Genomic DNA, 26,569 nt, shown 5'->3' with positions numbered 1-26,569 from the left:
AGACAGTCCTGGATTTAATTCAATTAGATGCCATTTGTAATGGAAGTGCATTCTTTCTTGATTCAGCTTAGTTTCAAAGAGGTGCTTGACAAAAACACTTTATTGTTACAAAGGGATTCTTTGAGCTGGTCAGTGATTTGAACTGTGAAGCTGTTCAGGTACACTTGTGCACTGTCAGGCTGAGGGTGGCTCCCGATATCATAGGAGTTCTGTTGAGGAGCCCTCTTAATGAGCAGATTGCTGCTGAAACTCATGTTCATTGAGCATACATTGAAGAAGGCTTTGTTTTGCAGTTAACTTGCAGTTACCTTGTTATAGCACAAACCTGTCCCAAGGGCATTAGTACAGTTTATAAAAGAACCACACTAAGTGCCTGATTATGACCTTGGCGGAGGGGATTACTCTGTCACAAACGTGACTGATATCCTGCCTGCCATATTACAAGTTCTAATATATCCTATGGAACTTGAAATACAGTGGACGGGATATCCATCACATTTGTAATGGAGTAATCCCTTCTGCCAAGGTTGTAATCAGGCCCTAAGTGACAAATCTTTCCCTTTTTAGACCCAGGAGGATAAAGTGATTTACCCAGAAGCACAGGATGTTGAGTTTGAGCCTGGGATTCAGAGTTGAATCATCATATTCCTAAGTCTACAGCTCTAGCCACCAAACCGCATCTCTCTTGTTTGATGGGAAGGAGTGTTGAAGTCTGCTAACATGTTGGCTAAAACAAGAGGGAGGGGTTTTCGTAAATGCCCAGAGCAGTGCATCATTCAGTACTTGCCAGATGGCTCTTTTAGTGGTGCAATTTAGCAAAGGATTGGTATTGTCCTGGTCTTAGTGTTATATGGCAGTAGGCTTTCTACAAACTTATTGATAAACAAACCAAAGGTACTCTCCGCATGCAAAGATACCAACAACCTCCACAACTCCATCAGCTGCCTGCTCCTGGTCATCCTCTCCCTCCAGAAACATGCCACAGAACTCTGGGATCTGATTGACACCACCCGACTGGACATCGCCTTTCTCACGAGACTTGGACCAACCCCACCTCGGGTCCAGACATCGCCATTTCTGACAGTTACAGCATCCTAAAGAGGGACCAGCCGTCCCGCCCAGGCGAAGGACTCACCATTGTACACAAGTCCTCACTACGTGTCAAGGCCGTCCAAGATGATCACTGCACCTCCATGGAACTTCACTTCCTGGTCCACTCCAACCACAACTTCTCCATCCGCAGGACCCTGGTGTAGAGGCCTCCCTGCCCCGCCCAGCTTTCATAGACGACATCGTAGACATCACTACCACCCAGACACTGGCGTCAGTCGACTACCTCCTGCTCTGCGACCTGAAATTCCACCTCGAGGACCGCACCGACTCAAACACCTCCGCTCTACTCAACAACCTCACCACCCGTGGCCTCAGACAGCTGGTCTCCACACCCACACACATTGCAGGACACACACTGGACCCCATCTTCACCTCAACAACCAGATCACCATCAAGACCACATCCACCCCAGTCTGGACCAACCACCGCTGCATACACTTCACAATCACCGCACCTCCAGGACCCCCCCACAGGAAATGGAACGAAATCACCAACGAGCAACTCACCTCAACGCTCGCCAAACCCCTCCCTTGTGACGCCGCGCCTCAACGTGGCGTCTCTTTCCCCGACCGCGGTCGGATCGCACATCTGATTTTCAGAGCGCCATCCTCTGCGTTTTCTCCCCGTTTTGGCGATGCATTCCAGGAAGCATGTTTTGTGCTCCTGGTTGCATCGCACTTACCTATTTTAGGGATTCCTCTTTTTTCCTGTCGGTGATGGTCTTTCTTGTTTTTTTCTTTTTTTCTTGGCTTCTGTGCACTTCATTTTCTCTATATTCCTGCTGGTTTCCATGTTGTCTTCTTCCTGTTTCTATTTCCCAGCATACCCTTTTCTTTTATACTACAACCCTTTTTCCTATTCTTTTCTATGGGCTTTTCCCAATTCAAGATGGTGTTGTTTCACTTTCCTGTGATGTCACTTCCTGTTTTCCAGTATATAAGTCACTCAGTCTTGCTCTGCCTTGCGTTGCAAACACTTCCCTTTGGTGGTGCTCTTCGCGCCTGTTCGTCGTACCTGTTTCGCTGTTGGAGATTTTTGCCTTGTTTTCAAGTCCTGTTTTTTCTTCCTTTAAGGAGTTCCTGTTTTTAGGTTTTTTTCCCCATTCTGTGGGGTTTTTCCTCTGGGACTCCTTCTGGAGGGTACGGTCTGCTTAGGCATTTCCTGTCAAGCGGCACCATGGCTACTAGAAAGGGTCGCCCCTATCTGGGTTTATCCAGAACCAGCAGAAGACCGGATGTCCTTTCAAATCCTGCATCCAGAGGTGAGAAGCCGTGTGCAGTTTGTGACATCCCCCACCCCCCTCTGATGACGCCAACACTGCAGTGTGCAACCGCAACGCATGGATTACCAAATGCACCGACACTCTAGACCCTCTCTGGCTGACATCGGCTAAACGCGTACCTCAGAAGCGCAGCTGGTTCACCACCGAACTCCAAGAATCAAAGCGTAGCTGCAGACGTTTAAAGAAAAAATGGAGGAACAGCCAATCCAGCGAAGACCTCGCCTCATTCAGAGCTGCAACCGCTGCCCACCGACGAAAAATCAAGAACGCAAGGAAGGATGCACTCTGGAAGCGCATCAACTCCTCCACACACAACCCTAAAGAACTCTTCTCAGTCATCGAGTTCACATTTCCCCCCCCGTCCGAAGCCACCAGCATCCCCCTGTCACAGGACCTCTGCGACAAACTCGTCTCCTTTTTCCACCACAAGATCCAGGACATCTACAATAGCTTCCTGGCACCTAGCACCAGAACCTGCGACCGACCCACCACCCCCGAACCCGCCCAGTTCATCCACGACTGGTCCATGCTCACCACAGAGGAAACCGTCAACATCATGAACTGCACCCACTCCGGAGCCCCCTTGGACCCCTGCCTGAACCACATAAACATCAGAGCCAGCGCATCCATCGCCCCGAGCTTTGTAACACAATCAGCTGCTCCATCAGCACGGGCACCTTCCCTGTGTACTGGAAACATGGCAACATTTTTTCTTGAAAAAACCATCGGCCGACCCATCAGAACTAAAAAAAACTTCTGGCGCATCTTGCTGCTACCCTCCCCTCCCAAAGTACTAGCGAAAGCAATCAACGCACAACTTCAGAATTTCATCGAGGCAAACAACTCCCTGGACAGCTCCCAGCTCAGGTTCCGCAGCAATCACAGCACAGAGACAGCACTCCTGGCAGTCACCAACGACATCCGATTACTCCTAGACCGCAGCCACACTGCAGCACTCATACCCCCGATCTCTCAGCAGCTTTCTAAACGGTCTCCCACAGCACTCTGCGTACCAGACTCCACGAGGACGCAGAGGGACAGAATCCCTCCCTACACCTCCAGACCCACAGGAGTCAACAGCGGAGTCCCCAAGGATCCTCAGTGAGTCCCACACTGTTCAACGTATGCATGGTCCCTCTTGCTGCCATCGTCAGAAGCCACGGTACGAACATCATGCCGTATGCCGATGACACACAACCCATCATTTCCCTCACCGAAGACTCCGGACACGGCCAAAAGGAACTTTGACACAGGAATGGAAGCCTGGATGAGAGAAAGCTGCCTCAAGCTCAACTCCAACAAGACGGAACTCATCATCTTTGGAAACGCAACCTCAGCTTGGGACGACTCATGGTGGCCCACATCCCTCAGCCCCCCTCCCAGCGCTGACCGAGCACGCCTGCAACTTACGAATCATCCTCAACTCCTCCCTATCCATGACCCGCCAGGTAAACTGTCACCTCCTCCTGCTGGTACACACTCCGGAAGATCTTCAGATGGATCCAAGCAGACTGTCGCAGGACAGTCACCCACGTCTTAGTCACGAGCAAGCTCGACTACGGCAATGCCCCCTACGCCAGCACCTCAACTAGGAACATCAAAAAACTTCAACTCATCCAGAACGCTGCTGCCAGATTCAATCTGGACCTCCCTCGCTTAGAACACATCTCCCAACACCTGAGGACCCTCCACTGGCTACAGGTCGAGAAGCGAATCACCTTCAAGCTTCTCACCCACACGTACAAGGCCATACACAACGCAGGACCGGCCTGTCTGAACCACTGCGTCTCCTTCCACACCCCGCAAGATCCTTCTGCTCTGCCCAGATGGCCCTGGCCGCCGTCCCTTGCATACGCAAAACCACCACCCGAGGACGATCTTTTACCTACACTGCAGTGTAGAGCTGGAACAACCTCACCCTGCACCTCAGATAAAGCCCGTTGCACACCATCTTCAGGGAAAACCTCAAAACGTGACTCTTGGGATGAGGCCCTTCCCCTCGCGCCATAAGACCCTCACGGATGAGTACCCGTGCTTTACAAATAGTGATTGATTTATTGATAAATGTGAGATGCGTCTATAGATGGCTAGGTTTTTAGCATCTATGTCAACTTTCATTAAGTCCAGATAATACTCATGCTTGAGATCGTCCAAGAAGGTGCCTCTTGTCTGTCTATTCTTAAAATTGAAGAATTCTGAGCAACTTGTTGGGCATTTTTGGATGAAAGGCATAGAGGCTGTTGATCCTGCCATCAGTTTTCCAATGTGTTTTTTTTCGTGCTGTGCAAGTAATGTTCCTTTCTTCTCTCTTTTAAAGAGACTTTCCCAAAAATCTGGAGGATTTGAGGCTTTAAAACTAAGTGGGGGCATTTAGAGCTCTGGTAGAAGAGATAAACCACCTTACATCGATGGTTTACCTGCGCCACCAACTCTGCGGTTCCTCCAGCTCATTTAGAACTTGAGGAACCAGAGGATTTGCCTTGTGGTCAGCCCCCCACAGTGCCACCAGCTCATAATGACACTAGCGCCAAGGTTTACCTGGCTGGTGAGCCCTAACTAGGGTGAAACCGGTTTTGGGTTGCTTGTGTTCTGGTTAAGGGTATGGCCTGTCAGTTCAGGCTGGGCAGTTCCCATTTGAGCAGGGTCAAGACTGATTTGCATATGGTTGTGTCTAAACTGTGGTGGCATGGTGTGCTAAATAACAATGGCCGAGGATGCTGCCCAGAGTAATTACAAGTGGCTGTAGTAAATTCAGAAAAAAGTCCAAGCACATCGGGGCTTTCTTTTTTGATTTTCAAAAACAAGCCACCACGCCAAGATTTTATTATAAAAAATTAAGCTTGCTAAGTGGGCTCAAACAGTACAGCTCCCATTCACAATTCTTCTCCGCAACTGCTGCAGGTGCCACGAAGGCCGTAGGGATCTTTTAATATGACAGACAGTTTTCTGCCAGAGGAGCATACACCATGATCTCATTTGATCTAGTGGACTGACGACTTTCCTGAGAACGTCTAAATAATCTGAAATGTAGAGGTGCACCAAAACAGCATGGTGCACTCTTGGCAGAGTGCCTTGCCACCACACCACGGTTTGAAGTTGCAGTAAGAGAAGGGGAGATCTCATAATAGGGCAGGCAGTCCTCCACCAGGGGAACAGCGGTTGGTGCCTCTGCTGGCGTGACAGACTGGCCTGGCACCTGCCCAACCCTCTTAGGAGTATAAACCACAATGAGTATCCTTTCCTAACTACACACAAATCTCCACAAAGATGGAAATGTTAGCTTTAAGAAATTATGTCATAGAAATGAAGAAGAGGAGAGGAAACTGTGCAGTACTAAGTGAAAAAATTGAAGCGTAGCAAAATGTGGAATAAAAGAACTGAGGTTTGTGTATATTGAAATAGATAATAAGTGACTTAAAGAAAAAAAGCATTCTGAGAAATGCCATCTGTAAAAGCGACACCAGATGAAGTCCAAATCGCCTATCTTTAATACAACACAGGCAATACTTATGATAATGCACTACTTTCATACCTAAAAAACACAGAACAAAAACCCAACACAGTAATTAAATGAATTCCTGTCCATTGTATTCAGACCTATTCCCACCTGAGTTTTGGACAAGCTCGGGTCTAGCAGAGTGTCACCAGCCAGCTGAGCCTGTGCTGTACTTGGGGCATGTATTTCGTATCCTGACTAGACAGACACGTGTTTTGACCTCTTGCACTTGCCAGGTGATTCTGCTCTACCTCTGGAGAGTGAAAGTCTCTCCTAAAAGTGGATATGGTTCCCATCATTTATCCCCGTTGTTGAGCTCAACTACTTGAACGCACAGTTGCTGAAGCTTTTGCCTTAAACTCTATGGCCCTGTCCACCTGGCAGAATTAGTGGAAGGTTTAGAACGAGTAAAGAGTCTGCTGGATCACGGTGCAAGAGAAGGCCGCTCGGGTTCTGCCTCTGGGCTCGCGCTGGATGATAATTTCTACCGAATGAATGAATGATGTTCTTTTGTTTTTTTTACGGTGCGCTTTATTGAAACTTATAATTCTTTTACGGAGTCATTATAGAACTTGTCTGAAACAAACCTGCCTCGGCTATTTCTGTGCCATTGTGTGGTATTCGAAAAACTAACAATACTTTTTTGCTTCATGAAATGAAGCGGTGAGATCGCATTTTGATGATTTATCACACTTGTACTTCACTGTCATGGTCCACACCAGCAGTAAGATTGGAACATTTTTAGTAGTAATAACTTAATAGTGTGCTTAATTGAAACCACTACAGTAAGCACAGTACAAACTAAACCAGAACACCAACTGTATGACATGAAACCCAGATTTCATTTTAGCCTGTTAGCAAAAGTGCCTTGTTCATTGGAAATCAGCAACTTACAAATAGTTATTATGAAAACAGTTTATTTTACTTTCTGTCCCTCGTTACACAGAGAGAGGTTGTTGCAACAGCACACAATACCTGAACCAAGAAAGAGTTGTACTCAGAACATATCCTTCTCTTTTATTCAATAGTAGTTTGTGTTTTTCCCATCTTTCTCCAATCTTTATGGAACACAACTGTAGAAGTAACTCAGTAAACGTGATGCCAGGAGGAAACATGTAAGGAGTCGAATTGTGATTTAATGTGTTACTTACCCGTGAAAAGAAACAATTTCTAAGTTAAAAAATGGAAACTGTAATTAATATTTTTGTTTTTGATACGCAGATTTCAGACTGAAATTCAGACTGTCAGCAAGCAGTTTCCATGCGAACCATTCAAGTTTCTGGAGCCCACCCTGAGGCTAGAGTATCGTGAAGGATTGGCCATGTTAAGAGAAGCTGGAATAGAAATGGGAGATGAAGAGGATCTAAGGTAGTGTCATACATACCATTTTGTATTTTGTTCTCTGGTCTTTACAACACAAAGGCTTTTGGATTCATTTGTATTTAAATATAGAAATGTACACCTCGATCCGAAAACATAAAGAGCCCTATCCCCAAAAAAGTTTATTACGACTCACTCTTGTTCTGCCAGGAATAAGCAAGGAGCACTTCAAGAGAGAGTCAAATCTACTCACAAGAAAATCAGATGCTTCTGGGCACTGGCATTTGAGATACTCCATGTCCCTCCAAAGTGAAGTGACTCAAAAGTACTAGATTGATGCAGCCACAACTGCAGTCTTGGACCCTCTACTACTTTATATTCGAACAAACCCATCTTTCCCACATTCCAAAAGTACTTAAAAACTCAATTTTTTTCACGTCGTCTTAAAACAAAAAGTCCCTTCCCACCTTAAAAACATACTGCAGCTCTAATACAAAGTCATTCTGTGTCATTATGTTCTCTATACATTTCTGTGTATGCCTGTTCTACAGTACAACGGTATTGTTGAAATATTGCATCCGAGGTATATTATGTTGGGGTAAATTGTTCTATCCGTAGAGCGTCATAATACTCTTTGGTACAAATGCACCAGCCTATATAAAACTGTATTAGAGTACTATGGCATCTTCTAGGACCTGTAAGTGGCAACTTCCTGTCTTGTGATACAAGTGGTGTCCAAACAATATGATGTAAACTTTTGCACAATTTTGCTCTGTTTGAATAATACGAGAGAAACCAAATATTTTTTTCTTAAATTTTCAGCATTCGACTTACAAGACAAAATTGGTTGATTTTCACAATAGGCAAGCAGGCTACCTGGTTCCCTACATATGTGCTCCAATTTAGATCAAGGTTTGGTAAAACTTGCATTTTGAGTCCTGACTAAAATATTTTTTAAATGCCTGTCTCCCCAAGTAGGAAGGGTATGCCCAGACATGGGTCCCGTGCTTGCTATCCCACCAGATTCAAGCTAGCCTGGCTGATGAAGAGTGATACCCTGAAACCGGCCCCAGGATGCTTGTTTCTGCTCTAGGGAAGACCTGGCCTGGCAGTTCGGGCTGGGCTGTTCCCATGGGGAACAGGGTCAAGACTGATTTGCATATGGCTGGGTCCAAACTGGAAAGGCATGGCAAGCAAAAAAACTGATGTATTAAACCCAGATCTGTGACTGGGGGTGAATTCTTGATTTTCTCTGCGTTCCATCCATCATCTATTGTTTTTGCCACTGAAATTGTAGCCACAAACACAGAACTCAAGGCCAGATACCTGAAGCAGGCTGGTCCCACTGGAGCTTTGGAGATTTCTTGCTGAAGTCTATACCCCAAAGAAGAATAGCACTTTTTTTGCTTGAACGTTTGTGTGAGATAAAGCTGAAATCCAATACGACCGATGCTATGGAACTGCCAGTCAGGTACTTTTTCTGGAAGGTCCTGTTGAAACTCCGAAGGAAAACTTTTTAAAGGATCCTACACATTTTTCTGGTGCCAAACAACTAATTGAGTATACTTCTAAGAACCCTAGGACCTAGTTTATTAAGTTCACGGTCCCACAAGAGCCGGTCTTGTTGCCATGGGAAGAAAAACTCCTCTCCACTCCCAAGGCACTGCCCCTGCTCTGGAAACTGTTTTCACCCCTTTTGCACCTAATTCAGGACACATAAAGGCTTAGCAGTGGCTGGAGAGCTAATGTAAACTACGCTGCAGCAGTTCCAGACTGGGTAAAGATAGCTTTGTAAAAGTTATGTTTTCAATATAGTTAGTAAATACCCAACTTCACCATTAGATTGAATGATTACCAAATATAAAAAAATGTGTTTACATGGACTTTGGTACAGGTCAGAAGTTATAGATTAAAGTGCATGATCTATACTTAGACTTTATTTTTCTGACTATCGTTTTGGGTCTAGGTATTGGGGGAACATGCCATTTCTAATGTCATATGTTTCACATGTTTCACTTTTAATTCACTTATAATTGTTATGCACCCTACCTTATGGGCAGCAAGTTGTCTTTAGGGGGTGACTTATTTATTATTTAAAATCAAGATTTTGTACATGTCAAAACAGTAATTTTACCAGGTCTGTGCAGTAGGGTTCAAGGTGCTGCTGTGAGACTACACGTGGTTGGCCTCAAGTCAATTTTTCCAGACCCAATCTGTGGATCCCACAATAAGTGATGTAGTCCACAGATGTCATTTAACTTCCAGGCCTTGGGCACACTTTTTATACCATATATTAGGGACTTATAAACAAGTTAAATAATTGATTATGGATAAGCCATTCTAACCATGTTTAAAGGGAAAGGACATACCTTTTTTCTCCTGTTAAGCAGGAGTACCAGTGCCCTGAATTTTAAGTCCAGCAAAAATAGTCAAGGAAAGGTGAAAGATCTTGGGTGATCAAATAGCAAAAGGGAGATTTCCTACAGTGATAAAACAATCATTTATTCCATTTTACGATTTAAAATGAATTAATGGTCAACATGAAAGCTGTGTTACATCAATGGGATATACAGTGTTTTGCTTTCCTATTCTAATTTGATCATAGCTATGTTGTTAAAAGTATCTGTCGAGCCCACAAACCCTCACAATCTGGTGCAAAGTTCTTCACTTTTGACTGTCACGTTTAATATGTATGAACAGCATATGCATGTGTGTGTCTGTGATGATATTTTACATCTAATAAACTGTACATCTGAAAAATGCTCCAATTATACTATAAATAAATAAACAAGCCACTAAACAATCATCTCTCTTTTTTAGTACTCCCAATGAAAAACTTCTTGGCCGCCTTGTGAAAGAGAAGGTAACAATGATGGTTATGTTTCTACATGATGGAACTACTTTTGATAGCTTATCTATCACTTACAAAACTTTCTCTCTTTCTCTAGTATGATACAGACTTCTATATTCTTGACAAATATCCACTGGCTGTGAGGCCTTTCTACACAATGCCAGATCCCCAAGACACAGTGAGTGACGTTTATTTTCCTGTAAATTTTAGTTGTTTACAGTTTTTTATTTGTACAGCAGCTAATGTATTTAAATTGTACCTACAATGTACATGAACTCAGAGATTCAGGGGAAATGGTAACAGGAAGATTGGTAGATACGGTCAGGTCAGACGAGGCACAGCGAAGCTAAAGTTCTAAGAAAGTCAGTCACAATTGATTTTGTGTCAGGGCATCTAAGATTGAATAGCATTAAGATAAATAGAGACACAAAGGGGGTTATTCTAACTTTGGAGGAGGTGTTAATCCGTCCCAAAAGTGACGGAAAAGTGACGGATTTACCACCAGCCGTATTACGACTCCATTATATCCTATGGAACTCGTAATACGGCTGGTGGTATATCCGTCACTTTACCGTCACTTTTGGGACGGATTAACACTCCTCCAAAGTTAGAATAACCCCCAAAGTCCTTTTGAACAATTTTGTGAGGGAACCGTAGAACTAGTCATAGATCAGTTGTTTTTAACCCCTTCGCTGCCAGGCCTTTTCCCCCTCCTGTGCCAGGCCTTTTTTTGCCTATTTGGGGTAGTTCGCGCTTAGGCCCTCATAACTTTTTGTCCACATAAGCTAACCAAGCCAAATTTGCGTCCTTTTTTTCCAACATCCTAGGGATTCTAGAGGTACCCAGACTTTGTGGGTTCCCCTGAAGGAGGCCAAGAAATTGGCCAAAATACAGTGAAAATTTCGTTTTTTTCAAAAAAATTGGAAAAAGTGGCTGCAGAAGAAGGCTTGTGGTTTTTCCCCTGAAAATGGCATCAACAAAGGGTTTGCGGTGCTAAACTCAGCAGCTTCCCAGCTTTCAGGAACAGGCAGACTTGAATCAGAAAACCCAATTTTTCAACACAATTTTGGCATTTTACTGGGGCATACCCCATTTGTGCAATTTTTTGTGCTTTCAGCCTCCTTCCAGTCAGTGACAGGAATGGTCATGAAACCAATGCTGGATCCCAGAAACCTAAACATTTCTGAAAAGTAGACAAAATTCTGAATTCAGCAAGGGGTCATTTGTGTAGATCCTACAAGGGTTTCCTACAGAAAATAACAGCTGAAAAAGAAAAATATTGAAATTGAGGTGAAAAAACCATCAATTTTTCTCTACGTTTTACTCTGTAACTTTTCCCTGCAATGTCAGATTATCGAAAGCAATATACCGTTACGTCTGCTGGACTCCTCTGGTTGCGGGGATATATAGGGTTTGTAGGTTCATCAAGAACCCGAGGAACCCAGAGCCAATAAATGAGCTGCACCCTGCAGTGCGTTTTCATTCTATACCGGGTATACAGCAATTCATTTGCTGAAATATAAGGAGTAAAAAATTGCTATCAAGAAAACCTTTGCATTTCCAAAAAGGGCACAAGATAAGGTGTTGAGGAGCAGTGGTTATTTGCACATCTCTGAATTCCGGGGTGACCATAGTAGCACGTGAATTACAGGGAATTTCTCAAATAGATGTCTTTTTTACACACACTCCTATATTTGGAAGGAAAAAATGTAGAGAAAGACAAGGGGCAATAGTACTTGTTTTGCTAATCTATGTTCCCCCAAGTCTCCCGATAAAAATGGTACCTCACTTGTGTGGGTAGGCCTAGCACCCGCGACAGGATATGCCCCAAAACACAACGTGGACACATCACAGAAAACAGAGCTGTTTTTAGCAAAGTGACTACCTGTAGATTTTGGCCTCTAGCTCAGCCGCCACCTAGGGAAACCTACCAAACCTGTGCATTTCTGAAAACTAGAGACCTAGGGGAATCCAAGGAGGGGTGACTTGTGTGGCTCGGACCAGGTTCTGTTACCCAGAATCCTTTGCAAACCTCAAAATTTGGCTAAAAAAACACATGTTCCTCACATTTCTGTGGCAGAAAGTTCTGGAATCTGAGAGGAGCCACAAATTTCCTTCTACCCAGCGTTCCCCCACGTCGCCCGATAAAAATGATACCTCACTTGTGTGGGTAGGCCTAGCGCCCGCGACAGGATATGCCCCAAAACACAACGTGGACACATCACAGAAAACAGAGCTGTTTTTAGCAAAGTGACTACCTGTAGATTTTGGCCTCTAGCTCAGCCGCCACCTAGGGAAACCTACCAAACCTGTGCATTTCTGAAAACTAGAGACCTAGGGGAATCCAAGGAGGGGTGACTTGTGTGGCTCGGACCAGGTTCTGTTACCCAGAATCCTTTGCAAACCTCAAAATTTGGCTAAAAAAACACATGTTCCTCACATTTCTGTGGCAGAAAGTTCTGGAATCTGAGAGGAGCCACAAATTTCCTTCCACCCAGCGTTCCCCCACGTCTCCCGATAAAAATGATACCTCACTTGTGTGGGTAGGCCTAGCGCCCGCGACAGGATATGCCCCAAAACACAACGTGGACACATCACAGAAAACAGAGCTGTTTTTAGCAAAGTGACTACCTGTAGATTTTGGCCTCTAGCTCAGCCGCCACCTAGGGAAACCTACCAAACCTGTGCATTTCTGAAAACTAGAGACCTAGGGGAATCCAAGGAGGGGTGACTTGTGTGGCTCGGACCAGGTTCTGTTACCCAGAATCCTTTGCAAACCTCAAAATTTGGCTAAAAAAACACATGTTCCTCACATTTCTGTGGCAGAAAGTTCTGGAATCTGAGAGGAGCCACAAATTTCCTTCCACCCAGCGTTCCCCCACGTCTCCCGATAAAAATGATACCTCACTTGTGTGGGTAGGCCTAGCGCCCGCGACAGGATATGCCCCAAAACACAACGTGGACATATCACAGAAAACAGAGCTGTTTTTAGCAAAGTGACTACCTGTAGATTTTGGCCTCTAGCTCAGCCGCCACCTAGGGAAACCTACCAAATCTGTGCATTTCTGAAAACTAGAGACCTAGGGGAATCCAAGGAGGGGTGACTTGCGGGGCTCGGACCAGGTTCTGTTACCCAGAATCCTTTGCAAACCTCAAAATTTGGCTAAAAAAACACATGTTCCTCACATTTCTGTGGCAGAAAGTTCTGGAATCTGAGAGGAGCCACAAATTTCCTTCCACCCAGCGTTCCCCCACGTCTCCCGATAAAAATGATACCTCACTTGTGTGGGTAGGCCTAGCGCCCGCGACAGGATATGCCCCAAAACACAACGTGGACATATCACAGAAAACAGAGCTGTTTTTAGCAAAGTGACTACCTGTAGATTTTGGCCTCTAGCTCAGCCGCCACCTAGGGAAACCTACCAAACCTGTGCATTTCTGAAAACTAGAGACCTAGGGGAATCCAAGGAGGGGTGACTTGCGGGGCTCGGACCAGGTTCTGTTACCCAGAATCCTTTGCAAATCTCAAAATTTGGCTAAAAAAACACATGTTCCTCACATTTCTGTGGCAGAAAGTTCTGGAATCTGAGAGGAGCCACAAATTTCCTTCCACCCAGCGTTCCCCCACGTCTCCCGATAAAAATGATACCTCACTTGTGTGGGTAGGCCTAGCGCCCGCGACAGGATATGCCCCAAAACACAACGTGGACATATCACAGAAAACAGAGCTGTTTTTAGCAAAGTGACTACCTGTAGATTTTGGCCTCTAGCTCAGCCGGCACCTAGGGAAACCTACCAAACCTGTGCATTTCTGAAAACTAGAGACCTAGGGGAATCCAAGGAGGGGTGACTTGTGTGGCTCGGACCAGGTTCTGTTACCCAGAATCCTTTGCAAACCTCAAAATTTGGCTAAAAAAACACATGTTCCTCACATTTCTGTGGCAGAAAGTTCTGGAATCTGAGAGGAGCCACAAATTTCCTTCCACCCAGCGTTCCCCCACGTCTCCCGATAAAAATGATACCTCACTTGTGTGGGTAGGCCTAGCGCCCGCGACAGGATATGCCCCAAAACACAATGTGGACACATCACAGAAAACAGAGCTGTTTTTAGCAAAGTGACTACCTGGAGATTTTGGCCTCTAGCTCAGCCGCCACCTAGGGAAACCTACCAAACCTGTACATTTCTGAAAACTAGAGACCTAGGGGAATCCAAGGAGGGGTGACTTGTGTGGCTCGGACCAGGTTCTGTTACCCAGAATCCTTTGCAAACCTCAAAATTTGGTTAAAAAAACACGTCCCTCACATTTCTGTGGCAGAAAGTTCTGGAATCTGAGAGGAGCCACAAATTTCCTTCCACCCAGCGTTCCCCCACGTCTCCCGATAAAAATGATACCTCACTTGTGTGGGTAGGCCTAGCGCCCGCGACAGGATATGCCCCAAAACACAACGTGGACATATCACAGAAAACAGAGCTGTTTTTAGCAAAGTGACTACCTGTAGATTTTGGCCTCTAGCTCAGCCGCCACCTAGGGAAACCTACCAAATCTGTGCATTTCTGAAAACTAGAGACCTAGGGGAATCCAAGGAGGGGTGACTTGCGGGGCTCGGACCAGGTTCTGTTACCCAGAATCCTTTGCAAACCTCAAAATTTGGCTAAAAAAACACATGTTCCTCACATTTCTGTGGCAGAAAGTTCTGGAATCTGAGAGGAGCCACAAATTTCCTTCCACCCAGCGTTCCCCCACGTCTCCCGATAAAAATGATACCTCACTTGTGTGGGTAGGCCTAGCGCCCGCGACAGGATATGCCCCAAAACACAACGTGGACATATCACAGAAAACAGAGCTGTTTTTAGCAAAGTGACTACCTGTAGATTTTGGCCTCTAGCTCAGCCGCCACCTAGGGAAACCTACCAAACCTGTGCATTTCTGAAAACTAGAGACCTAGGGGAATCCAAGGAGGGGTGACTTGCGGGGCTCGGACCAGGTTCTGTTACCCAGAATCCTTTGCAAATCTCAAAATTTGGCTAAAAATACACATGTTACTCACATTTCTGTGGCAGAAAGTTCTGGAATCTGAGAGGAGCTACAAATTTCCTTCCACCCAGCGTTCCCCCAAGTCCAACGATAAAAATGATACCTCACTTGCGTGGGTAGGCCTAGCGCCGGCGACAGGAAACACCCCAAAGCGCAACGTGGACACATCCTAAATTTTGGAAAAAAACAGAGGTGTTTTTTGCGAAGTGCCTACCTGTAGATTTTGGCCTCTAGCTCAGCCGGCACCTAGGGAAACCTACCAAACCTGTGCATTTCTGAAAACTAGAGACCTAGGGGAATCCAAGGAGGGGTGACTTGCGGGGCTCGGACCAGGTTCTGTTACCCAGAATCCTTTGCAAACCTCAAAATTTGGCTAAAAATACACATGTTACTCACATTTCTGTGGCAGAAAGTTCTGGAATCTGAGAGGAGCCACAAATTTCCTTCTACCCAGCGTTCCCCCAAGTCTCCCGATAAAAATGATACCTCACTTGCGTGGGTAGGCCTAGCGCCGGCGACAGGAAACACCCCAAAGCGCAACGTGGACACATCCTAAATTTTGGAAAAAAACAGAGGTGTTTTTTGCGAAGTGCCTACCTGTAGATTTTGGCCTCTAGCTCAGCCGGCACCTAGGGAAACCTACCAAACCTGTGCATTTCTGAAAACTAGAGACGTAGGGGAATCCAAGGAGGGGTGACTTGCGGGGCTCGGACCAGGTTCTGTTACCCAGAATCCTTTGCAAACCTCAAAATTTGGCTAAAAAAATACATGTCCCTCACATTTCTGTGGCAGAAAGTTCTGGAATCTGAGAGGAGCTACAAATTTCCTTCCACCCACCGTTCCCCCAAGTCTCCCGATAAAAATGATACCTCACTTGCGTGGGTAGGCCTAGCGCCGGCGACAGGAAACACCCCAAAGCGCAACGTGGACACATCCTAAATTTTGGAAAAAAACAGAGGTGTTTTTTGCGAAGTGCCTACCTGTAGATTTTGGCCTCTAGCTCAGCCGGCACCTAGGGAAACCTACCAAACCTGTGCATTTCTGAAAACTAGAGACGTAGGGGAATCCAAGGAGGGGTGACTTGCGGGGCTCGGACCAGGTTCTGTTACCCAGAATCCTTTGCAAACCTCAAAATTTGGCTAAAAATACACGTTACATTTCTGTGGCAGAAAGTTCTGGAATCTGAGAGGAGCCACAAATTTCCTTCTACCCAGCGTTCCCCCAAGTCTCCCGATAAAAATGATACCTCACTTGTGTGGGTAGGACTAGCGCCCACGAAAGGAAAGGGCCCAAAACACAACGTGGACACATCACATTTTTTTTATAAAAAGCAGTGCCTACCTGTGGATTTTGGCCTGTAGCTCAGCCGACACCTGAGGAAACCTAGCAAACCAGTGCATTTTTGAAAACTAGAAACCCAGGGGAATCCAAGATGGGGTGACTTGCGGGGCTCTGACCAGGTTATGTTACCCAGAATCCTTTGCAAACATCAAAATTTGGCCCAAAAAACACTTTTTCCTCTCATTTCGGTGACAGAAAGTTCTGGAATCTGAGAGGAGCCACAAATTTCCTTCCACCCAGCGTTCCCCTAAGTCTCTCGATAAAAATGGTACATCACTTCTGTGGGTAGGCCTAGCGCCCACAAAAGGAAATGGCCCAAAACACAACGTGGACACAACATATTTTTTCACAGAAAACAGAGGTGTTTTTTGCAAGGTGCCTACCTGTGGTGTTTGGCCTGTAGCTCAGCCGGCCCCAGGGGGGGGGGGGGGGGCAGAAATGCCCTAAAATAAATTTGCCCCCCCAACCCCCACCCTCCCCCGCCGGGAGCGACCCTTGCCTACGGGGTCGCTCCCCCTGCGTGACATTGGCACCAAAAAACAAATCCCCGGTGCCTAGTGGTTTCTGCCCCCTTGGGGGCAGGTTGACCTAAACTCAGCCAATCTGCCCCCAAGGGGGGAAGAAATGGCCTAAATACAATTTGTCCCCCAGGGGAGCGACTTTTGCCTGATGGGTCGCTCCCCATCTCTAAAAAAAAAAAAAAAAACAAAGACAAAATAAACGAAAAAAAAGAAAAATTCCCCTGGCGCCTAGAGTGTTCTGCCCCCCCCCTGGGGGGCAGTTCGGCCTAATAATAGGCCGATCTGTCCCCCGGGGGGGCAGAAATGGCCTAAAATAAATTTGCCCCCACAACCCCCACCCCCTCCCCGGGAGCGACCCTTGCCTACGGGGTCGCTCCCCCTGCGTGACATTGGTGCCAAAAAACAAATCCCCGGTGCCTAGTGGTTTCTGCCCCCTTGGGGGCAGATTGACCTAAAATTGGCCAATCTGCCCCCAGGGGGGCAGAAATGGTCTAAATACAATTTGCCCCCCCAGGGGAGCGACCCTTGCCTGATGGGTCGCTCCCCATCTCTAAAAAAAGAAACAAAAAAAAAAAATTGCCCTGGCGCCTAGAGTGTTCTGCCCCCCCCCCCGGGGGCAGTTCGGCCTAATAATAGGCCGATCTGTCCCCCGGGGGGGCAGAAACGGCCTAAAATAAATTTGCCCCCCAACCCCCCCCCCCCCCCCCTCCCCCCCGGGAGCGACCCTTGCCTACGGGGTCGCTCCCCCTGCGTGACATTGGCGCCAAAAAACAAATCCCCGGTGCCTAGTGGTTTCTGCCCCCTTGGGGGCAGATTGACCTAAAATCGGCCAATCTGCCCCCAGGGGGGCAGAAATGGTCTAAATACAATTTGCCCCCCAGGGGAGCGACCCTTGCCTGATGGGTCGCTCCCCATCTCTAAAAAAAAAAAAAAAACAACAAAAAAAAAAAACAAAAAAAAATTTGCCCTGGCGCCTAGAGGTTTCTTCCCCCCCTTGGTGGCAGATTGGCCTTATAGGCCGATCTGCCCCCAGGGGGGGCAGAAATGGCCTAAAATAAATTCCCCTCCCCCCCCAGGGAGCGACCCTTGCCTAAGTGGTCGCTCCCTTTGCGTGAAATTCACGCAAAGAAAAAACTCCCTGGTGTCTAGTGGTTTCTACCCCCCTTGGGGGCAGATTGGCCTCATCAAAATAGGCCAATCTGACCCCAAGGGGGGCAGAAATGGCCAAAATAAAATTTTCCCCCAAGGGGAACGACCCTTGCCTAAGGGGTCGCTCCCCACCTCAATAAAAAAAAATGAAACCAAAAAAAAAAAAAATGGTCCCTGGTGCCTAGAGGTTTCTGCCCCCCCTGGGGGCAGATCGGCCTAATAAGGCCGATCTGCCCCCAGGGGGGGCAGAAAAGGCCTTTTCAAAAAAATGCCCCCCCTGGGAGCGACCCTTGCCCAAGGGGTTGCTCCCTTTTGTCAATTTCTAAGAAAAAAAAAAAATCCCTGGTGTCTAGTGGGGTTTCAAAAGCCGGATTGCAAGCAATCCGGTTTTTGAAACCCTCGGAGGGACTTCAAAGGGAAGGAAATACTTTTCCTTCCCTTTGAAGCCCCTCCGGGCCTCCCAAGTGATTGAAAAAGAAATGCTTTTGCATTTCTTTTTCAATCGCGCTGGAAGCAGAGCTTCCAGCGCGACGAGGGAGGCCCCTGTGACACATCAGCGCGCGCGCGCGCGCGCTGACGTCACAAGGGGGGGTGGGGGGGGTCGGGGGTGGAAGGGGAAGGTCTTCCCCTTCCATCCCTGACTTGGGGGGGGAAGGGGGGTGCACGGGGGGCGCGCTAGCGCGCCCCCAAGTTCCCCTGTGCCATGGACGAGATGATCTCGTCCAAGGCACAGGGGAACTGTAGCCTTGGACGAGATCATCTCGTCCAAGGCACAGAAGAGCGAGTAATGCCTCTGTACATTTGGTAGATAAAGATCATGATCTTTCATGATCTTAGATACATTCAATTGCAGGTTCCAAAGGGCAGAGCTGGGCACAACCAAGGAAACCTTTTTATTTTTTTGTTTGTATTATCGTGCTGGTATAAGTTGTTGAGGTAGGAGACTACGAATCCAGAACTGCTGATTAATTCTTCAAGTATTTCAAGTGTTCACAATACAGTTTTTGTGATCACTTATGTTGAAAGTTGACAATTGATATATTTTTAAATGGACCATTGGAGAGCCTTTGTCTGTTAGCAGTGGGATTTCTGTTTCATTTGTGGAGACTATCATGCACTACACAAAAGAAAGACTGTCCTGTGTCTACAGGGTGTTGTTACTCAAATTGTATTTAAAACATGTGGTGAAACTATTTCCTCTGCTTGCTTGGCAATAGTTCAGTAGCTGGAATTAATTTTAGAACCTAGGTTCATTAAGGTCAACTTAAAATGTTGGGTTTGAGTTCAGTTTTAGGGGAAGGGGGCTTTATGGTAGTGATATTTGCTGCATTGAATCTGGTCAGCACTTAATGAGTGGTTTTTATCGAAAACCTCAAAGGGAGGTGGTAACCCTTGTTTTATCACTTGCAGTGGTTTTGCTGGTTATACGTATTGGAAGTGATTTCTTACACATCCACTGGTGCAATGACGTACAGTTTGTATTCTTGTGTCAGGCAGTGGACGTTTGCGACCTGGAGGTTTCTGTTTTGTGATAGAAGACCAATTGAGAGACTTGATTTAAGGATTTAATTAGGTTATGTTGGCCAATGTGTAGAATCGTTTTGAGAGGGGTGAGTTTGCTGAATTCCTGAGGAAAAAAAAAAAGAATCCTTAAGTAATTGTGGTTGAATTTCTTGTTTGATACACTGGAAATTTCCATGCATGTTTGCTGATGCCATTCCAGTTGCTAACCCTGTTTTTCACAGTAATTTGTGTTTCTGTGAATCACTCATTACTCTGTGTTTGTCTCTTTTTATTGTATGGCGTTAGCCAAGACCTTCTGATTTTACTTGAATTATTTGTAAAATGTACTTACATAAAGGGACTTTCATCCACCTTTCTTCTTTCATTGGTCTGTTGTGTCATTCTCGTTTTGCATCTGCCCACTGCAGCATACTGCATGGAGCAGTAGGTCCGCCTACGTCAGCTACTGGCTAACTTCACTATGAGTGACTGCATTTAGTCTTTTCACAAGGAGAACTTCCACACACAAGGTAGTTCGTTTCAGTGCCCATGTTTTGGTTTTACTTTATTACTATAACGTTGCTTTTGTATGTAAAGCTTCGTATCATAGCAGGGTGCTTTTTACCAGGTATGAGCACATTCCAATTCCTGGCTGGTGCAAATGTAACTTAGTTTTGAAGTGGCCTTTGTTTATCTGACTGCTGCTTTTTCACACCATGCAAGCAGCTCAAATGAACTCTGAATATAGGCTTAGGGAATGTCCTTCCTATCTTTGCAAACCTGTCTGTGATGCCTTCTTTTTCCTTATTTCCTCTTTTCGGTTTGCTCTATCTGACAGAGACATCTAGTTGCAGATTCCTTACCTTAGAATTTCCCCCAGGCGTCAGACTGGATCCAGAGATTTTTCTTCAAGCAGTAACCTTGCGCCCATTTAGGTGGCATCAGTCGACTGCATCCATCGTTGGCGTCGTGGTCGCCGTGATGATGCCGGGATCATACATAGGTGCCGCCTCAATGACATCTGTACTTTTCTTTTCACAGCGCACGCTGATCCAGATATAACTACCCTGGACGCTTTTTTACCAATGTCAACACTTTTGTAGTGTTTGTAGTGACTTTTGGTGCATTGAGGATGTCCCCAAAGACGGGTTCAAACCATGCCAGGGCCGTCACTGCATGATGTTGTGATGGAGTCACACTGGGTCTGTTTATGGTGTTTGAAGCGTGCCCACGAACCAAAGTGGTGCTCCGAGTGCTGGGCTATGCATCCGAAGGCTTTGAGGGAGCGGTCCCTAAAGCTTATGGAAGCTAAGCGCTTGACTCTGCATTGCTCCCAGTCTCACTCGAGAGGAAGGTCTCGAGACCGCTCGCAGAGTCACCACTACTCATCTTCCTCGAAGTCTTTTGGTCACTCGGGTAAGAAGAAGAAGTCTCAGGACGCTGAGCATTCTTGGACTTCACCCTGTCGCTCGGCTGATGCGACACAGGACGAGCGTGAACGCTGAAGGTCTCTGTCTGCGGAGCCTGCTTCTAGGTCCGCTTCGCACCTCTCAGAGTTTCTGGGAGCCAGAGCAACCCCTGCCCAACTAAAGGAGTTCTATGAGGCCCTGCATCTCATATTTGAGCAATTCAGCCCCCCTGCGGCGCCACTGGGCCCTGGAGTTTGGCTTTGGCCACCAAGGGCCCCTCACGATCCACTATTAAATCTGTGCCGACACCAGTCATACCATTGTGACCTTTCCTGGCGCTGGCTAAGTCGACGACGCTCGCAACGTCGGTTGGGCCCAAGATCAAAATTGACACAATCCTAATTCCCGATGACCTAGTGCCGGAACGGCATCAGCCAACGCCACGTCTGACTTCGATGGGGCCTACTCACCCTAGTTCGGATTCGGACTCTTTTTCCTATAGATAAAGATATGAGGAGGGGTTGAAGGGGTCGCTGGACCCTTATGAATACCAGCTGGATGACCCTAACATGGACTGGGCACAGGAATTGGGAAGACCAGTGGTCTGTGTACTTCTTCAGATGCCTGCATGCTTTCTTCCCCTACCATGGTAGGGCGACTGTGGTCCTTGACCTCGAACTGACCTCTGTAGCAGTCAGGGCTAACCTCCTGAGGGAGGTGCTTTTTCTTGGGGCTTCCACTTTGGAGCCTCTACTCCCATTTAATTAATCCCTCACTGATATCCTTCTGGGTGCTTGGTCCAGACCGAGCACAGGGTCTTCTTCTGATGCATTTCTTTCCTTTGTACTGCCCATCGTCCACAACCCGCTTTCCACCCCTTTTGTGGCCACGGAAGGGGCTCCCCGTTGCATCCCTTTCCCAGCCACCGTGCCACCCATGCTACTCAGCCCCTGCGTGGCCGGTGACGCAGATTCCCATGGTCTCCAGAGACCCCCCCAGTCCACCCTCCTGCAGCCTTCAAGCCTTCCTAGTCTGTTCCCCCATCTCAGAACAGTTTGGGGGCAAGATTCGCCATCATCTGCCCCCCTGGGAATCCATCACGATGGACATGTGGGTTTTGCAGATTGTCCGAAGGGGCTACTCCCTTCCCTTCGAGACAGCCCTCAGCCATGCCTCCATCCTATGGCTGCTTACCGGAGGATCACCTGGCACTTCTCTGCAAGGAAGTCGCAGCTCTTTTGGCCAAGGAAGCCATACAGTGGTCCCTGAGCCAGAAGTAGGTTATGGTTGTTATTCCCTCTACTTTCTGGTTCCCAAAAATGACAAGGGCTTACGTCCAATCCTAGACCTTCTGACCTTCAATCTCTTTCTCAAGAAGGAGAAGTTCAAAATGCTCACTCTGGCTCAGGTCCTGACTGTCTTGGACCCAGGAGACTGGATGGTGGTGTTGGATTTGCAGGTCTTTTACTTCATATACTCTTCTTGCCTGCCCACCAACGCTACTTGCGATTCGTGGTAGGTCACGAGCCCTTTCAATTTACCGTGCTCCCCTTCGGCCTCACCAGCACCCCTCGGGTGTCCACAAAAATGATGGCAGTGGTTGCAGCTCATCTGCGCAGGTTAGGGGTTTCAGTCTTCCTCTACCTTGACGACTGGCTGTTAAAGGCAGACACGCCCCAGAGAGTCATCTCCCACCTTAAGACTACGGTGAACCTTGTGCACATGGTGGGGTTCACTATAAACATGCCAAAGTCACACCTGACTCCCTCTCGGCCTCTACCTTTCATCAGAGCTGTTATGGACACTGCAGTTTTGGGCCTATCCTCCCGGAAAGTGAGTCCTGGATATTCAGGCTATGATTCCGATGTTTCAGCCTGTATCCTGGGTTTCGATGAGAATGACTCTGAGGCGGCTGGGCCTCATGGCCTCCTGCATCGTGCTGGTGAAGCATGCCAGGTGGCAAATGCGGGCTCTGCAGTGGGACTTGAAGTTCCAGTGGGCACAGCATCAGGGGAATCTCTCCGACATGGCCCAGATCTCTGAGGGTACTACGAAAGACCTGCAGTGGTGGCTTTCGAATCAGGATTGGGTCAATGGCAGATCTCTCTCCCTTCCCCAACTACATCTTACAGTAGTGACAGACACGTCACTCCTGGGATGTGGCGGCCACATGGGAGAGGCAGAGATCAGAGGTGTCTGGTCTCCCGCAGAGTCTGGACTCCACATCAATCTTCTGGAGCTCCGGGCAATCAGGCTTGCATTGAAAGTATTCCTTCCCTCTCTCAAATGGAAAGTGGTGTACATGTGCGTGGACAACACTACCCCCATGTGGTACTGCAACAAACAAAGAAGAGTGGGGTCCTCGACCCTTTGTCAAGAGGCTCTGCGCCTCTGGATGTGGCTGGCAAATCAGGGTATTACCCTGGTGTGTCAACATCTGGCGGGCTCTCTGAACGGCAGAGCAGACACACTCAGCCCTTTGAAGCATAGTTGATCACGAATGGTGTCTCCATCCAGAGGTGGTGCAAGGTCTCTTTCAGCAGTGGGGAGAGCCTTGGTTAGATCTGTTCGCCTCTGCAGAGAACAAGCAATATCAGCTGTTTTATGCGTTGGAGTTTCCAAGGCGGCACTCACTCAGCGAAGTTTTTCGTCTCAAATGGAACTCAGGCCTCCTTTATGTCTTCGAGCCTATACCATTTCTGTTCAGAGTTCTGAAGAAGATTAAGAACTACTGGGTCCAAGTAATCGTTGTGGCTCTGGACTGGGCACGAAGAGTATGTTATCCAGAGCTACTGAACATGGCCATAGATCCTCCAGTCAGACTGCTCCTTCAGGAGTATCTTCTGTCACAGCAACAGGGGACGGTCCTCCACCCGAACCTGGCCAATCTACGCCTTCATGTGTGGGGATTGAGCAACAGAAGTTTACAGCTTTTAACCTTCTGTCCAAAGTCTGTGACGTTATCTTGGCAGCCAGGTGTTTCTCCACCAAAACAGTATACTCCTGTTGTTGCCATAAATTGTTGGCATGGTGTACCAACAAGTCTGTTGATCCCTTCTCTGCTCCTCTCTCAGAGGTTTTTTTTTTTTCCATCCTTTCTTTATCCCAGCAGGGTTCTGCTTTGGGCACCCTTAAAGGTAACTTATCTGCTATCTCGGCCTTTCTTAGATTGCCAGACCAACCTTCCCTTTTCAAGTCTCCTATTGTTGGTAGATTCCTTAAGAGACTCCCCCATTTGTTTCCTCCCACACCGGTTATCATGCCCCAGTGGTCCTCACCTACTTATTGTGTGCCCCTTTTAAGCCATTGCTCAATTGTCCCTTTTGGCTCCTTACTCTCAAAACTGCATTGCTTGTTGCCATCACCTCTGCTCGCATCCTTCTCAAGAAGAGGAGAGACTCCACCGGCTGGATCCAAAAAGAGCTTTGATGTTCTACCTCTATCGTACTAAAGATTTTCAGGTTCCTGTCCTGGATAGCTGCAAGGGTGCAACATGGGCATCTCTGCACATGTTCCTAAAACATTACAACTTGGACAGTGAGGTCCGCAAAAACGTTTAATTTGGTCATTCGGTCCTGCAGGACGTTTTATTATGATCTTAGTTTGCAGCCCGCCACCAAGGATGGTATTGTTTGGGTATCTATTCTAAGATAAGGAATCTGCAACTAGAAGTCTTGATCAGATGAACAAGTTACTTACCTTCAGTAACAATTTATCTGGTAGTGATATATTCTATTTGCAGATTCCTTACCGACCCACCTATCCTCTCCATTTAAGAACTGATTTCTAGGAACAGGGATTCCCTTTTCAGGGCCTTAGCTCTGGGGCACCATTTTCAGTGTTCTTCATGGCTCCGTGCTTTGGCACCTGTAGGAAGCTGGCCTTATGTGTGGTAAGCACCTATGGTGTTATCACCTTATACCAGGTCCAGGTATCCCCTATTAATGAAGTGTAGACAGTGTCTAGGAAGCCAGGGCTCTCAGGTGGTAGCTGTGGATGAGCAGCCAAGACTTATCTAGGAGACATGCAAAGCTTACGTAATACCACTATAGTCACACAGCCCTTACACACATGAACGAACCACACAGTGTTACAAAAATAAAGGCATTATTATAGTAACACAAATACTAGAATACTGAATAGGCAACTCCCCAACTGGTGGTAAGTAAATATACTATTATATACATATTAGTAATCAGTAGATATCATAGAAAGCAGTAGCAAATAGTGAGGGCCCCAGGGAAGTGCCAAACCATGTACCAAAAAAGCAGAATGTGAAAGGCAGTCCCACACCCAAGGAAGTGGAATCAGTAGAAGGGAGCTGGAGGAACTATGAACCGTAAGCAGTGAGTACCAGAGTGTCCTCCAGTGACCAGGAGAGCTGAGGCAAGTACCTGGTTTTCCCCAAAACCAACAGGAGGACTTCGGAAAAGTATAGTGCAAGACCCAACCACGACTGGAAGAACCCAAAGGTGGATCCTGACAGAAAAGGATCTGCAAAAGAAGGGGACAGAGTCCACTTAGAGTTGGAGTGTCTGGTTGTGGCAGGAGCCAGTGCCTACCCTTCTGTGGACCAGGTTGACGAAGAAGGTCAGCAGTGCACCACAGGAGCAGAAGAGGTGCCCAGAAGTGATGTCTCCCGTCGGCGGTCGAGATGCAGTCAGTCAGTGTTGATGGAAAACCACCAACAATCCTTGGCAAATGCAAGACATGGAGAAGAAGGTTTACAAGGTTGAAGATGACCAGCAAGGTCCAGGGGAGTCCATGGTGATCCCCAGCAGCTGGGAGAGTCACAAGAAGAGGAGGCAGCCCCTACAGGCAACCCACTGGCAACAGGCACAGGAGTTGCAGTTAGGCCTACTCAGCACACCTGGAGGAGAGTCCCATGTTGCCGGAGCAGCGCACAGGAGATGGTGCTTTGCAGGAAGGAGTGCTGGGGCTACACTGAGCCTAAAGATCCCTTGGAGGAGGATCAACCAAGCCTTGGTAGCTCCAAGAGTCCCTGTGCATAGGGGTACTGTCCTGCACAGAGAGGCAAGGGCTTTCTGTCTTCCAAGTCGGTCAGCTGGTAGAGAAGACCAAGGGGACCACTACCACCACCTGTGATACAGGATCCACGCAACTGCAGAGGAGAGAAGATCAGCGCAGAGGTCATCGTTGCAGTTGGTGCCTGCAGATGCAGGGGAGTGACTCCTTCACTCCAAGGGAGATTTCTTCTTACTTCTTGTGCAGGCTGAAGACTCGTCGCCCTCAGAGGATGCACAGCCCAGAATATGTTGCAGTTGCTGGAAGGAACCGGAGAAACAATGTTGCAGACCGGAGTTGTCTCTCAAGTTCTACATTGTCGGTTCCTCGAGGGTCCAATTGCTGTCCTGGTGGCCAAAAGATGAAGTAAACGTTGCAGAGTAGTCCTCCTGGAATCTTCCACGTCACATCAGAGGACCCACACAAGAGGGAGACCCTGAATACCACAGAGAGGGGAATTGGTCTCCTAGCAGGGTGACCACCTATCAGGAGGGGGCTGTGATGTCACCTTCCTGACCAGGCC

The 26,569-nt window shown here is 47.2% G+C and overlaps 1 protein-coding gene across 1 annotated transcript in view; it reads left to right on the top strand.

Annotated features, from left to right (window-relative positions):
* Positions 1-26,569, top strand: part of DARS1 (aspartyl-tRNA synthetase 1) — a 473,122-nt gene that overhangs the window by 367,294 nt on the left and 79,259 nt on the right. The window contains exons 13-15 of the mRNA XM_069225076.1: positions 7,113-7,259; positions 10,032-10,074; positions 10,160-10,240. Of these exons, the coding sequence (XP_069081177.1) occupies positions 7,113-7,259; positions 10,032-10,074; positions 10,160-10,240 (271 nt within the window). The remainder of the gene's footprint in view (positions 1-7,112; positions 7,260-10,031; positions 10,075-10,159; positions 10,241-26,569) is intronic.

Source organism: Pleurodeles waltl, chromosome 3_1 (genome assembly GCF_031143425.1).
Source record: "Pleurodeles waltl isolate 20211129_DDA chromosome 3_1, aPleWal1.hap1.20221129, whole genome shotgun sequence".
Taxonomy (NCBI): Eukaryota; Metazoa; Chordata; class Amphibia; order Caudata; family Salamandridae; genus Pleurodeles; species Pleurodeles waltl.
The sequence above is the reverse complement of the archived record's forward strand: the minus strand, read 5'-3'. Positions and strand labels throughout refer to the sequence as shown.